General features: G+C 40.8%; 1 protein-coding gene across 3 annotated transcripts; it reads left to right on the forward strand.

The window, feature by feature from the left end:
• Positions 1-123: 123 nt before the first annotated feature.
• gtpbp3 (GTP binding protein 3, mitochondrial) lies at positions 124-14,630 on the forward strand. 3 transcript variants are annotated; one of them, XM_061683826.1, is made up of 11 exons: positions 124-329; positions 639-910; positions 1,756-1,842; positions 2,392-2,474; positions 4,503-4,622; positions 7,668-7,740; positions 8,503-8,646; positions 10,569-10,734; positions 12,303-12,433; positions 12,537-12,723; positions 13,613-14,630. In XM_061683826.1, the coding sequence occupies exons 1-11, from the start codon at positions 214-216 to the stop codon at positions 13,842-13,844; spliced, it is 1,611 nt and encodes a 536-aa protein (XP_061539810.1). In that variant the 5' UTR covers positions 124-213; the 3' UTR covers positions 13,845-14,630. The 3 variants fall into 3 exon arrangements, with proteins under 3 accessions (XP_061539810.1, XP_061539811.1, XP_061539812.1); XM_061683827.1 differs by having other exon boundaries at positions 8,506-8,646; XM_061683828.1 differs by having other exon boundaries at positions 731-910.
• The last annotated feature ends 182 nt before the right edge of the window (positions 14,631-14,812 follow it).

Consider the following 14,812-nt stretch of genomic DNA (forward strand, 5'->3'; position numbering starts at 1 on the left):
ACAGTAGGCGGGATGAATTTTAGCTTGACAGATTTTTAAACGAATGGGACTTCATTATTACCGCTAGTGATGAAAATTAACCAATAGAAATCGACAAGGAACAACAGCACACACCACACTATGTATAAACAATGGGTCACTTGTGTTCATTGGTTTTTCGTAAATGTGTCATTATAAAGTAATATGTAGCGCCGTGGTATTCGCAATGTCAAAATGTCGTGGAATAAGCGAAACGTAACCTTTGTGTTTCTTAAAAAAAATAATAATACAATGCTACTATCGCCAATCCATGGAGTGAGGAGAGCTACAGTCCACTACTTTAAAACGAGGTTTGTACTTCACACCATCATTTCCGTTTGTTGACTGATATTACAGGAGGACGCTAAAATATGTCAGCAAAAAGAAATGCTTCAAAATGAATTTGGAGCGACATTTTTATTTAGAACCATTGGTAGTAAACTGCAGATTTACAAAAGCCATACTAAAGTTACTGGTACAATTTACTAGCCATCTTACCATTTAGCCCTTCCCAAATTGTAACAAGTCTATTGGCATATTAACAATTTAAATGGGATGTATTTGGTCTGTCATTTATCTTATGAAATTGTAATATAGTGTATCTATTATTCCCTATATAGCAGATGGACTTCACTCTTAAGGCACCTGAGCTCCTGCGATGGAGTCCCTCCTGCACTGGTTGATGCTGAAACTATCTTTGCATTATCATCAGGCCACGGCAAGTGTGGGGTTGCTGTGGTACGGATCAGTGGACCCGCATCCACTACAGCCCTCAGGTGCATGGCGGGCCTCACCCGCAACCTGCCAGTTCCTCGCAGCGCATTGTTAAGGAGCATCACGCATCCCCATTCGAGAGAGGTGCTGGACCGTGGGCTTGTCCTTTGGTTTCCAGGTGTTTAAAACTCTTACATTACTCACACAAAATGATTTTGGATTGATGCCTCTTCTCCTTTTTATATGTATAGCCATCCATTTACTATAGTGCTTGTCCTCATAAGGGTCATGGGTAACTGGAACCTATCCTAACTGACTTTGAGTGACAGGCGGGGTACACCTTGGACTGTTTGCCCATTCACACTCACTGTCTCACCTATGGGCAAGTTAGAGTCTTAATTTAACTTGTTGTGTCGCATGTCGTTATAATGTGAGAGTACCCGGAAAATGCCCATAACAATACCATGACTCCACTTCGCTGCCCTGTAATTCTTTGTACACGAATAACCAGATGTTGTTTGGAATACTTTTTTGCTAATTGTTGACTTCTAGTGCATCACCATGGAGTGGTGATTAGCACATCTCCTTCACAGCCGAGAGGTGACTGGTTGGAATCTTGGCTCACGCCCTTCTGTTTGGACTTTGCATGTTCATCCATTATTTTGGGGGTTTTCTTCAGGCACGCCGTCTTCCTTCCACATCTCAAAAACGTGCATGTTTGGTTAATTGAAGACTCTAAATGTTCCATGTGTATTAAGGGTTGTTTGTTTATGTGCCGTGTGATTGGCTGATGACCAGTCCAGGGAGTAGCCTGTTTCTAGCCCAAAGTCAACTGGTATATGCTTCAGGTCATGCGCTACCCTAATGAGGAAAAGGGTTATAGAATATGGATGTTGCTGAGTCATATTTACAAAATATTTTGAAAAAACATTTCTATTCAATTTCACTCATCTTACTGCTTCTTTACATTTAAATGACTGATTAGCTTTCTGACTTCTGTGTCTTTTGTGTTCATGATATCAGCTCCTCACAGTTTCACAGGAGAGGACAGTGTTGAGTTCCACATCCATGGAGGTCCTGCTGTTACTGCTGCTGTCCTTCAGGCTCTTGGTAGCATTCTATTTACACTATTTTTACAGTTTGAATACATGCATGCAATGTTGTACAGTGGCATTCACACAATTATCATATGATCTGTTGTACAGTCCCATTTTGCATCCTTAAGCTTGACAAGCAACACCACGTGACTTGGAAAACAGAAAATTGTTTGGCTGCACTTGCTCTTTTGTGCCTCTCGAGAGCAGTATTGTATCAATTCGAATGGTGATCTGTCGCCACTCATAATAAAAAAGCAATGCTCTCTGCAAGTTATTGCATATTTCAATAGTGTTTTGAAGTGAAATAAAACAAATTCTAAAGAAAATATGTGCTCTATAATATTTGACGGTATTTAAAGGCTATATTTAGTTTGACAGTTTTGCTGTCTCTTGCCAATATAATTGTTGAATCTTTGAATGCATAAATTCTTCCTTGTAGTTTCACGTGAACCTTATTTGATGTGTGAGCGTGCGCACTCGTACGTGTGCGTGTGTGTGTTTTGTGTGTGAAGTGCATACATTATTATCATATTTGCATGCTGGTTGTGTGTTTGTTTCTCAGGAAGTGTGGCTGGCATGAGGCCTGCTGAGTCTGGGGAGTTCACGCGAAGAGCCTTTCAAGCAGGGAAACTTGGCCTAACAGAGGTACTGTAGGTCATTTGGGGGTATTTTTCAATCAATCGAGACCATTGAGCTTATTCCAAATAGGCAGGGGTGCATATAACAATTTTGGTCTGGTTCTCAAAGGAGCACCAGACGTTGTTTTTCTTGGTCCTCATTTTTTTACCGACCTCACTGGATGAACTGAAAGTAGGGATGTGTGTACATTGTACAATTTTTATTGTTTTACATTGGACCAGCGTTATCAGACAGATTTTTTAAAGATGACTCCAGTGATATGAAAACTGACAATGCACCAATTTCTGGTAACTTTTTATTATTCAAGTCATTGGGAGGTCAGGATTTTGGGGCTTTCTTTGGTAGGTATGGTTGGTAACAGAAATTGACAACATATAATATTGTTTTTAATTATTTTTAATTAATTCCAAAGTTAAATTAGAAAAAAACAAAAGCTCTCCATAAGTTGCTAAAATACAAAGTGAAGAATCAATATAGGAGAGTGAAGAGGCATTTGTAGTTGTTCTGTTAGTCATCAGTATTGATGTATGGGTAAGCGAAATAACTGAAACACAGTGAAACATTGAATGTCGAGGTTCGATCACTATTTAGCTTGCACGCCCCAGCGTGGGGCTTGTTGAGTGACCACTGTAGACAGCCTGCAAGCACTGGATACACAATTAAAGACTTATAGCATGGGACTGCTTAAAGAGCTGATTTGGTGAACATCTGTAGCGGACCGTAGTCTTTTTTGCACCACGGATTGGTTTCACATAACGACGTCATCATAGCCCCTCAGTGCTAATAAGCCACCGTCGCCACCCTGCGAGTGGCACCCTTTGCGGGGGAGTTTCTGGTAAGGCAAACGCTCGCAGCTAAACTCAACTGAACTGAACGACCCATTGACTTCACCAGACTGTTGCATTCTTCATTTGAAATGCTTTTCCAGGCCTTTACTGCAGCCTCTTTCAGTTCTTGTTTGTTTCTGGGGGTTTCTCCCTTCAGTCTCCTCTTCAGGAGGTAAAATGAATGCTCTTTCTGGTTTAAGGTTGATTGACTTGGCCAGTCAAGACCTGCCACTTTTTTTTGTGATGGCAGTGTGTTTTGGGTTGCATGATGAAGCTTCTCCATAAAAGTTATGAACAGAATCGGTGACAAAGTGCAGACTTGGCGGAGTCCAACCCTGACCAGCAACGAATCTGACTCACTCCCAGCAATGCGCACCAAACTCTGACACTGGTCGTACAGGGACCGAACAGCCCGTATCAGGGTGCTGCTGTTTGGTGCATAGGCACAAACAACAGTCAGGACCCGTCCCCCCACCCGAAGGCAGAGGGAGGCTACCCTCTCGTCCACCGGGATGAACCCCAATGTACAGGCGTCGAGCCGGTGGGCATTAAGTACACCTCCTCGGCGCCTCTCACTGTGGGAAACTCCAGAGTGGAAGAGAGTCCAACCCCTCTCAAGAGGGCTTGAGAGCTCAAGGATTACGGAGGCCACTGTGCTCTTAGGAAGCTTAAAAGCATCAGAATTGTTTTGATAACCTTGGCCAGATCTGTGCCTTGCCACAATTCTGTCTCTGAGCTCTTCACGCAGTTCCTTTGACCTCATGATTCTCATTTGCTCTGACATGCACTGTGAGTGGTCAGGTCTTATATAGACAGGTGTGTGGGTTTCCTAATCAAGTCCAATCAGTATAATAAAACACAGCAGGACTCCAATGAAGGTGTAGAACCATCTCAAGGCTGATCAGAAGAAATGGACAACACCTGATTTAAATATACGAGTGTCACCGCAAAGGGTCTGAATACTTCTGGCTGTGTGATATTTCAGTTTTCATTTTGTAATAAATCTGCAAAAATTTCAACAATTCATTTTTTGCATTTATTTTTTTTGTGTGTACATTTAATGAGTAAAAAAATTAACTTAAATGATTTTAGCAAATGGCTGCAATATGACAGAGTGAAAAATGTAAGGGGGTCTGAATACTTTCCGTACCCACTGTATATACTATAGTTTCAACTGCTTCACTGTCAGTTGTAATACTCCCTGAAGGTGGAAGGGCTCGGGGATCTGATCCACGCTGAGACCGAGGCCCAGAGGAGACAGGCGCTAAGGCAAATGTCAGGAGAACTTGCCCGTCTATATCAAGGCTGGACTCACAACCTGAAACGGGTACGTTGGCTTTAGTCACCTCACCATCTCTAATCTCTATTGTATAGTCAGTGTTAAACATACTTCACAAGCCACCTTATTGTATATTTTGCTTTTACAAATTTGGAACTCTCAGCCTTAATTCTTATTTTTTCATGGCAACAAAGTGCTGGCAACTGGAGCGGCTGAAATAATTATATAACTCGTCACCATTTTTCTCACTAAATATATTGACATATTGATATTCTCACTAAAGATGCTATTGACATGGAAATTTCACCAGATGTTGGGAATAGCCCAAGTAATCCATACATACAAAGAAAATAGAACAAATAAGATCATAAATTAATTTATGTGTAATAATGTGAAATGAAACAGGGAAAAAAGTATTGGCACACCAACTGGTATTTATTTAATACTTTATTCTCCAACAGCCTTTGTTTATAATGACAGCTTCAAGACACCTGTGTGGAGAAACTAGTCGCATGCATTGCTCTGGTGTTATTTTGGCCCATTCCTCCACACAGGCAACAAGTTTGTTTTTTCAGTGTGGACATCAGGCATTTGCTGTAGAATGCTGCTCATTCTTGATGTGAATTTCCCATTGTAGCACATCCCAAAAGCATTATTTTGGAAAGAGAACAAGTGACAATAGAATCCTTTGATTGCAGTGAAATTATTTTTAATAAATCACTTTGGGATGGTTTTAGCTTTGTGGCTTGTTGCATTATACTTGTGGAAATAGCCATCACAGGATGGTATACTGCGGTCATAAAAAGATAAATGTGGCCAGTAAAATATGTTATTGGATGCTCAAGTGGGGCTGAAAGTATCCCAAGAAAATATCCCCACACCATTTCACCACCTGCCTGAACTGCTGATCCAAGTCCATGCTTTATGTTGTTTTTGCCAAATCATGACCCTACCATCTGAATGTTGCAGCAACAAAGGAAATATTTCAGGACAGACGGCTTCCTCAGTTGTGATTTGAGTTAGTTAACTTTCTATTACCTCAAACCTTTCTGGTCATTCTCCTTTGGCCTCTGCTATCGCCAAGGTATTGTTTTGCACAATGATTTGCTGCTTCCATGGATATTTTCACCTTTTTGACATCCTCTGCAAACTCTACCGATGATTGTGTGTGAAAATTCCAGTACATCATCATTTTTTAAAGCAGTTGTCAGGTGATAACTACAATCAAAGGGGTTTTATTACGGAAACTTGACTTTTGAATTGTTTGGACAAATAGCTGGTTCTCCGAATTGTCTTCCCACACATCAAGTGTGAGATTACACAACCAAGTAAATATTTCGTTAGCTGCCTGTTTCCTAAAATATGTGTGCACATGAGACGTCACAAGTCGGCTAATTTACACCTGGGAACTGTTTAAAATTGAGGGAGGGGGGAAATAAAATTAACCTCCTATAATACATTTGAAATAACTTCAATCACATTTCTTCCTCATTCAAGTTAAAGTTCAGCAAGTAATCTTAGCCATGCCTACATGCATTGAGTTTCTACCATGTGACTTGTAGCAACAAAAAACTTAACCCAATTGAGTATCCTTGGAGAGATTTGTTCTATATGTACTTCTCAGTGTTTGTGAAAGTCATTCTGTGTGTGTCTTCAGTGGGCTCTAGAGCCTTTATGGCCCCCAATGCTGATGGACAATGCTGACAGATGTTTGGCCGGTTCAAAACTAGGTACTTCTGAGAAACGCATGGTTTTCTTTTCACATCATGTGACTGTTCTTCTGTCAAGCTGCTGTCTCTACATGGAAGAACTTTATGGACACTGTCCAAGCACTACACACCACCACCCTCTACCCCACATCCCCGTTGCACCAGTTGGGAGCAAGCGGGCCAGATGTTCTTCCTTGAGAAACTTCCTGAGACGTTTTTCTATAGGTTTCTTAATAGAAACTTTATTTTTGGTTCAGACCTCTGGGAATGTGATAAATCAGAAGTACACTGTCCGTGTGAAGCTTTGCGTGAAACCTTATTTAAAAAAACAAAAAAACAATGCAACTTTTTTTAAACTATTATCGCATGTGTGTATGCATCTGAGTATGGGAATCTGAGGCTTCCTGTTTTTCTTCAGCTATACTACTATTGTGTGTGTTCCGCAATGTCAATCATGTTACTGATTTATGGTGTGGTGCAAGTCCAGAGGCTTTCCTTCAGCTGGATTCGGCTTCCAAAACACCTTGGAAGCTGTTCAATTTTATATTTTGGTTTCCAATATAAATCAAGTACATGCTATGTATACGTCAGATGCTCAGTTACAGTAACTACTGTTGACGTTTTGTTTTGTTTTGTTCTGTTTGGTTTTGTTTTTTTAGCCTTAGGTGAAGGACACCTATTTGGATGATAGCTGACTTTTTCTTTACATCGTTTTTCTTTTCATCAACATAATAAAGCTGAGTTTTGATTGACACTGTCACAGAGGTATTCATTATACATCCTCAAGTCTCTAAATTAGTATTTAAAATGAAAAGTATCAGCAATGCAATGCTAAACCGCTACACACACTACATTCATCCTAAAATAGTGGAAAATTAATCCCCCTTGCCGTGTCTATCAAAACTCAACAGTATCATATTTGTGAAGGGAGATTTTTTGGGGGGGGGAGTAGAGAAAAATTAAGAATAATCTTTATTGTTGTTGTTGTTGTATTCATAAAAGGTAACCTATCACAGTAGAACTTACTGGAGCAGGTAACTAATTAGGGAGTGCCCAGTTGTGTGTTTCAGGGATTCGGGTAATGCAGACCTAGGTTTAAATGGGGATTCCCAGGTAAGGTCTTGAATTTTGAACTCCTGGTCCCCAAGCCAGGTCTTAACAATGAGCCACCATCATCTAAAATATACTGTAATGGGTTGAACTATTGAGGCAGATATCAATGTAGTGTGTTTAAAACAGCAAGGAAATGTTTAGCAATAATTCTTATGAGAGCTCTTTTGATTACATTTATTAATTACAACGCTCGCTGCTCAATTATTTCACCTGTAAAGTCAGTGGGTTGAACAGATGTTAAGTGATGCTTGTTTCTCCTCTTCTGTCTCAGTGTCTTGCCCATGTGGAGGCCTTCATAGACTTCGGTGAGGATGAGCTTATTGAGGATGGAGTCTTAACCCAAGGTATGTGTACTCGTGTAAAAAAACAAGACAAAAAACAGTACAGGGTCACAGAGAGAAGCCATAGACATCAAACTGTTCAAAAAACAGTTTCCTTTTAGGAAGCGTGAAAAGAGAGGAGCGGGACAGTGGAAGCTTTCGTCTTGCCTTCAAAGCCAAACTGCCGCTGTGCTCACAGGAATAGTACTGTCAGCATTACCGTTGCTCTCTAGACTGGTTTCCCATGTGTGTGCGTTTGTGTGTGAGGAATGCCTCCCTAGAGTCTGTCGCCTGCTGTCTGGCATTGGCAGAACTTTTTCGAGCCCAAGTTTCGACACAATATAGCCTGGGAACTGTTGTTTGTTTTGATGGCACGGAATCTAGGCTCACGCCTCAGAGGTGCAAATAATAATAGACTTGTGTTTAAAAATAATAAGCCTCGCTGGCACATTGTCCTTCCACTGCCACACGCAAATATGCCCCAAAGGATGTGGACAAAATGTTTCCTTTTTTGTACTGCACATGTATAAATGTTTGTAGGGTTATCGGTTGAACTAATATATCTTATTTTGTAACAAACTGATTAATCTGGAACACAAAATGCTTTATTTATGTATTTGTACTTTTAGTCATGTGAAGAAAGAGGGAGCGTGACCCAGTTTATGTCTAGACATATTTTCTGACAGCGGAAGTCTTTGCTTCAAAGCACTGAAATTCTGTGAACAAAGACAAGAAGGTGAAGTTGAGCGCGATAACCTCCGTCATGTCCCGTTCCTGTGTTTCCAGTAGATGGAGTGGTGCATGATCTGCAAGCGGAGATGGCGCGACACCTACAGGATGAGAGGAGGGGCGAGCGGCTACGTAGCGGTGTGCAGGTGGTCATTGCGGGTGCCACCAATGCAGGGAAAAGCAGTCTCCTCAACTCGCTCTGTAAGACAACCATGGAATATAGCACGCGATGGGATTACAGTATGATTAAATGTTAAACACACTTCCAGTCTTTAGACTGCAGTATTACTTGCAGGGAAAGAGTGAGTTTATATCATGGATAACAGTGGTGAACACAGCAAATACACAATATGAGTGTCACACAGGTTGTCAGCTTTGCAGTGCCTGTGGAGCAGTTTGGGGAGATGTGTGCCTTGCTCAAAGGCCCTGCTTCTATTCCTTGGCTGTTCAGGGGACTCCAACCTGGGGCCCTTAGGCCCATTTAGGAACAAATTCTTCCCATTTGTTGGTAGAATTGTGAGTCATGATATATGATTGCAATTAAAATACTGTAAAAGGAATGTTTTAATACAGAATACAGTAATCCCCTCCTCTATCGCTGGGGTTACATTCCAGACCACCCCCGCGATAAATGAAATACACAATATAGAAATATCCTATTTAAATACACCCGAGGCATATTTTTATAGCCTTTACTGCACTTATATTTTTTAAGGTCTTTAAACACACTTTTAAAGCAATACAAGCACATTTAAACACGTGGTATTGAGAGAGTGCAAGAGCAATGGATAACAAAAATTTACAAACAGTATAAAAAAAATTTAATAACAACTGCAGTAACAAAAAAAGTCTGCGATATAGCAGGACCGTGAAGAATGATATAACGAGGGATTGCTGTATTTATAATTTCTTGAGTCAAAATGTTTAATTTCTCAATATTTCAGTGTGGTCCTGCTGCCACAATTGGGAGATTTATCCACATTAATCCATAATGTATTCAAACCCTAAGCATATATATATATATATATATGCATTATATAAATATATATATAATCCATCCATCCATTTCCTGAGCCGCTTCTCCTCACTAGGGTCGCGGGCGTGCTGGAGCCTATCCCAGCTATCATCGGGCAGGAGGCGGGGTACACCCTGAACTGGTTGCTAGCCAATCGCAGGGCACATACAAACGAACAACATTCGCACTCACATTCACACCTACGGGCAATTTAGAGTCCCCAATTAATGCATGTTTTTTGGGATGTGGGAGGAAACCAGAGTGCCCGAAGAAAACCCACGCAGGCGCGGGGAGAACATGCAAACTCCACACAGGCGGGACCGGGGATTGAACCCCGCTCCTCAGAACTGTGAGGCTGACGCTCTAACCAGTCGGCCACCGTGCCGCCTAAAAAAGTTGAATATTTTAACTTAAATTCACATGACTTTAGTCCAGGCTTGTATGGCCACATCATTTCCCATATTGTGTCTTGCAAATCAAATACATGTTGTTTATAGACTAAGGACACATTTGTTTAGCATATTGTATCCTGAAAGCATTTAGAATTACATTATATAAACTTTCCTGAGTGGATACTCGTACAGTCTCCTCACCACTTCCTATTCTAATAATAGCTCAATTTGTCAAATGATATCATAGTTTCCTATTCTGATTAGTCTTTTGATAGACATGTCGTCAGTAGTAATGAAAGAGTTCCTGTAAAATATACGTAACTGCTTCAGGATCAAATAAAACACGAAGGACAAGTCAAGATGTGCCATGCTGATTAACCAAAAAGTCTGAATGTTGTCATTAAAGAAAATGTTCTTTACTAAAGTTTTAATTATTCATTGTGGTCTCTTGGTATTTTAACCAGGTCTACAACTGTAAATGGCACAATTGAACCACCTTTATTTTCAGGTTTCAGCTTTTTTAACACAAATATTGTTGATACAAACACATCACAACAAATCTAAAAACTAGAACCAGTCTTTGGTAATTTTGTCCTCCTCATTGAATTAATTTAGCACTGTGTCTGTGTGTAGGGCTTCAGTCTGATACAAATGTGTGTATTATTTCTGATAAATTACAAATGGCAAGTGCTTTATTCTGATGTTTTCAAATGCAGGCCAGAGACCTGCAGCCATAGTGTCCCCCATCGCTGGAACCACCAGAGATGTGGTGGAGACGGCTCTGGACATCGGTGGATTTCCTGTTCTCTTGAGTGACACGGCGGGGCTCAGAGACAGCTGGGATCTGGTGGAGAGAGAGGGGGTCCGTCGAGCTCGTGAAAGGTACTACAATGTTTACATTAGCGCTCACATAATGGCCTTTTGTCTATAATTGGTGGTGACATACATTAGCTCTGTGGCCAATGTCTGATCTGTTTGAAAACAAATAAAGGAAGAAATAAGTCATCACTTTTCCCCTGTACATCAACCTATACAAATGGCTCTGAAACCCACAGAACGTGTCTTATTGCTCTGTGGATATAAATACCTGGAAAAACACTCCCAGGAGGTTGCGTAATGAAGTTGTACCTTTCCTTAATATATTTACAGCACCTCATCCATGCTGAGAATGGACATATTGAGAGGCGTTTACTGACAGCCGCTTCCCCTGTTTACACTGAGAAAAATAGCAGTACTCGTTAAGCCCGTCAGCGCTACTTGGTCCTGTACTAAGAGGCCACTAGACAGACAGGCCACGGACACACACACTATTATTGGCATGTGTTTGATCACATTTGAAATTGGTCAAAAACAATCAGAATGACTCTGGAGAGCTGACAACGCGCACTCGACCAATTGCTCAGGTCGATGCAAGTGTAGTGAGGAAAAACTAACATTTAGCCAATAAAAAGTAGCAGCGTCCCGATGCATGTTTATGTGACACCACATTGCATGTCTCCTGGGTTGATAATAAATAGTTCTTCATTTCACCACTTTAATCCACTCTGAAATGTGAGCATAATTATTGCTCCAGTTCAGTATGTAACAATTCATTCACCTCTGTTCCACTTGATTCCAAGATAATAACTGATTAGCTGCTAAATCACTATTATTTTTGTAAGAATATGTATTAATGTATTCAGTAGGAATACATTAGTTTGTACTTTAAAGCCTCTGTACAGTGAGAGAGATTATTCAGGATTATTGTCACATACTCAATTATACAGTAGGGAACTTCTTGGCAGGGAAATGCTTTTCAGTCTTTTGTGTTCTGGGGAGGTTTCTGCTATTGTATTAACAGAGTACTCTTTAGTGCAATTTTTAACTAACTGTTCAAGGGGTGGGCTTCTGTATAGGAAGGGTGTACGGTCCGTGTTGTATAAAGAACTTTGTGTGCATGAAGCAGGTCAGACACTTGTGACCTGGGTCACTACAGGAAGGAGGTGGTAAGTACAAGCATCCGCTGTTGCAACTTGCTCCTCTCGTAAGATGGATGTGCACCAGGGTTGGTGCTAGCAATTGCTAAAGCAAACTTGTATTTTTTTTCCCAATGGAAATATGAATGGACATAAATGAACTAGATGACCTCATGGCATTTATTGACAGCCACCTAACTAATTAAATAAATGCTTACATGTGTGGGGTTCAGAGAATTACCGAGCGTTTTTTTTCAGAGCAACTGAAACCAAAGTCAGGTTTGAAAATCGAGGTCTCCTACAGAACATACATGTTTCCATGAAAGATAGCATTTGATTTCCTTTAAGTACTTCTGATGTTCTGCGACTGGCTGATGACTACTGTAGCTTGTAGCCTGCATCTCACCCAAAGTCAGCTGGGACAGGCTCTGGTTTTATACATACATTTATTCTTAAACAACTGAATTGTTGATGTACTGTATTTATTTTCTCCAGAGTTGAGCAAGCAGATCTGACTCTGGTGGTTGTGGATAGTTCTCATCTCCCCACTGACATCCAGCAAGCTGTAGCCTTTCTTCAGGACCACCTCAGAAGTGTTCTCCTCACTCAGGAGCAGGTCCACACAGGTACTGATCTAGATATGCTTGTACACACCAGATTGGCATTTTCACAACAATATAGGACCTTATGGTTAAGTACAGTAAAAATGTATTTACTTTTTCATCCCAGCGTTACAATCTGACAGGTTCCTTGTGGTCCTGAACAAGGTGGACTTGCTGCCTGAGGAACAGAGAGACATGCTGAAAATGAAGTTTGGGTGCATAGCTGGGCTCCCTCCTGTTTGTCTGCTGTCCTGTCACACTAATGAGGGACTTCAAGACTTCCTCACAACACTGCACGGCAGAGTCAAGACTTTGTGAGTCTTAGTTTTAACTAAGTTGCTTTCTTTGAAATAACATTAATAATAATTAAGAAAGACGAATTCCAAGCTATATAAGTTACGGTATTGCTAATATTTATGCTAAGATAACTGTTACTGTTTTGAGCCCTAAATCAGAGCCGTATTATCATGACACCTTTACTTTTTGATACCATATTTCCTCAAACCTTGGCCAAGGGTGTTTATTTACTCAAATGCAGAGTATAGCAGGAGTTTATTTGAGAGGAGGCCTTCATACAGGTGTTTCTGCGTTCACGAGTTCTGTTCCTGTGGCTGTGACATAATGCTGATTTCTATATTTTTTTTTTTTTTTTTTTTTTTACATACTGGATATTGAAACACACCAGATTCCATCACTAGCCTACACCGAAACAATTGTAGACTCATAATTAACGAAAATATTTGTATGAAAAAAAACTTCTGGGCCGTAAATATAAAGTAAACAAATGGGAAAACAGTCAGGACAGCGCTAGTGAGTGTGCCTTCTTGTGCCGCGCACACTTCATCACCGCAAGATGATGTACAAGGCCATTGTATACCAAGGACCCTTATAAGGACAAATACATGTTTATGGGTCGTAAAAATATATACTGCTGTCTGTTTGGTTGATGGAGAATTGTCACCCTTGGGGGAAGGCAATTAATACACTAATTAATTGAGACTCAGGGTTTATTGGCAGACTATATTATACTTTATTACTGCCATTTGACCATAGAAGATGTGTTTTCCGCAACTTTCCTACCCGCAGGGTATGAATAAGTAAGGAAAAGGGAAAGTAATACAATGGAATGCTTGTGCTATAAATAGATGAATTAAAAAGAAAATCCATATTTCACCAGTTCAGTATATCAAACCTCTCGTCTAGGTGTGGCGACCCTCTGTCTGGTGCCCCTACCCTGACCCAAGCACGCCACAGGGCCCACCTGCAGCAATGTTTCGCAGCCCTGGATCAGTACCAGCGATACCGTGACCTCGATCTCGCTCTGGCAGCCGAGGGCGTTCGCCTGGCTCTCACCAGCCTGGGCCGGATTACTGGAAAGGTCGGACCAGAGGAGATCCTTGATATTATCTTCAAAGACTTCTGCATTGGCAAATAGTTGGGCACCCTATGTAATAATACTGATAATACTGTAATGATAACAATAAACTGCATAGAGAAGCTGAGCTGCATTCTTGCATTGACCCGCAGTACAGGCAGAGGAAGGTGAAAGGCTAGAACCTTGGCACTGTGCCAAGCTTTGTGTCATCAAAAGAACACATTGCGTTCTTGGTTCCAAACGGCCCCCAAGACACCCAAATATTTTGGGGGGTTGTTTTTTGTTAACTGAATGGAGTGGAAATACTTGACATGATGTCTCACACACATACTGTACACTATGTACAAGAGTTTGGCCAGTCTGGAGTCATGTTTAGAAACAATGTTTCGAGCCTTTGATAAGTGAATATTTGGCCCCTGGGTCCAACAAAGCCAAATTTATCCTGCATAATAAACTGGCTCCACCTGACAACTGCAGTCACAACTCTCAGTACGGATGTTTGGGTGTACAGTCTGACCTGGAAGAATTTATGATTTCAGCTGCATCCCCATATTTGTTTCACTGTGAGTCACTGATGGTGTAGTGGTACATTCGCCTGCCTCTGGTGTAGGCAGCGTTGGTTAAGTTCCCACTTAGTGACGGGGTGAATGTGTGTGTCTATAAGTGCTCTGCGACTGACTGGCGACCAGTTCGCCCTGCGACCCTGAACACGATTAGCGATATTGAGAATGGATGGATGGCTGTTCCACTGTGTGAAAGCTGGCATTCGATTCAAGTAAAATGTGTTGGTATGTTTTAATTTGCTGTGTGAATGATTACATAAACCAGCAGAGCAGATGCATCAATGGCGTGCTTTTAATAAATTACTTTAGAATTACTATCTCTGTATTATTGTATCTTTTATAAACTTTCTATTTGATCATTTCTGTTTATGCATTCAAGTCGGTAAATCTGTCTTTAATTGCTTCAAATCAAATGAATGCAGAATTTAAAAAATATATATATATTTTGATGGAGTGATAAGAAAA

Source organism: Phycodurus eques, chromosome 8 (assembly GCF_024500275.1).
Source record: "Phycodurus eques isolate BA_2022a chromosome 8, UOR_Pequ_1.1, whole genome shotgun sequence".
Taxonomy (NCBI): Eukaryota; Metazoa; Chordata; class Actinopteri; order Syngnathiformes; family Syngnathidae; genus Phycodurus; species Phycodurus eques.

Excerpts from the sequence above, each read along its gene's own strand:
- gtpbp3 (XM_061683826.1), top strand. The coding sequence starts at position 214 with ATGTCGTGGAATAAGCGAAACGTAACCTTTGTGTTTCTTAAAAAAAAT. Across the intron at positions 330-638 it reads GTCCACTACTTTAAAACGAG|CAGATGGACTTCACTCTTAA; the intron begins GTTTGTACTTCA and ends TTCCCTATATAG. Across the intron at positions 911-1,755 it reads GCTTGTCCTTTGGTTTCCAG|CTCCTCACAGTTTCACAGGA; the intron begins GTGTTTAAAACT and ends TCATGATATCAG.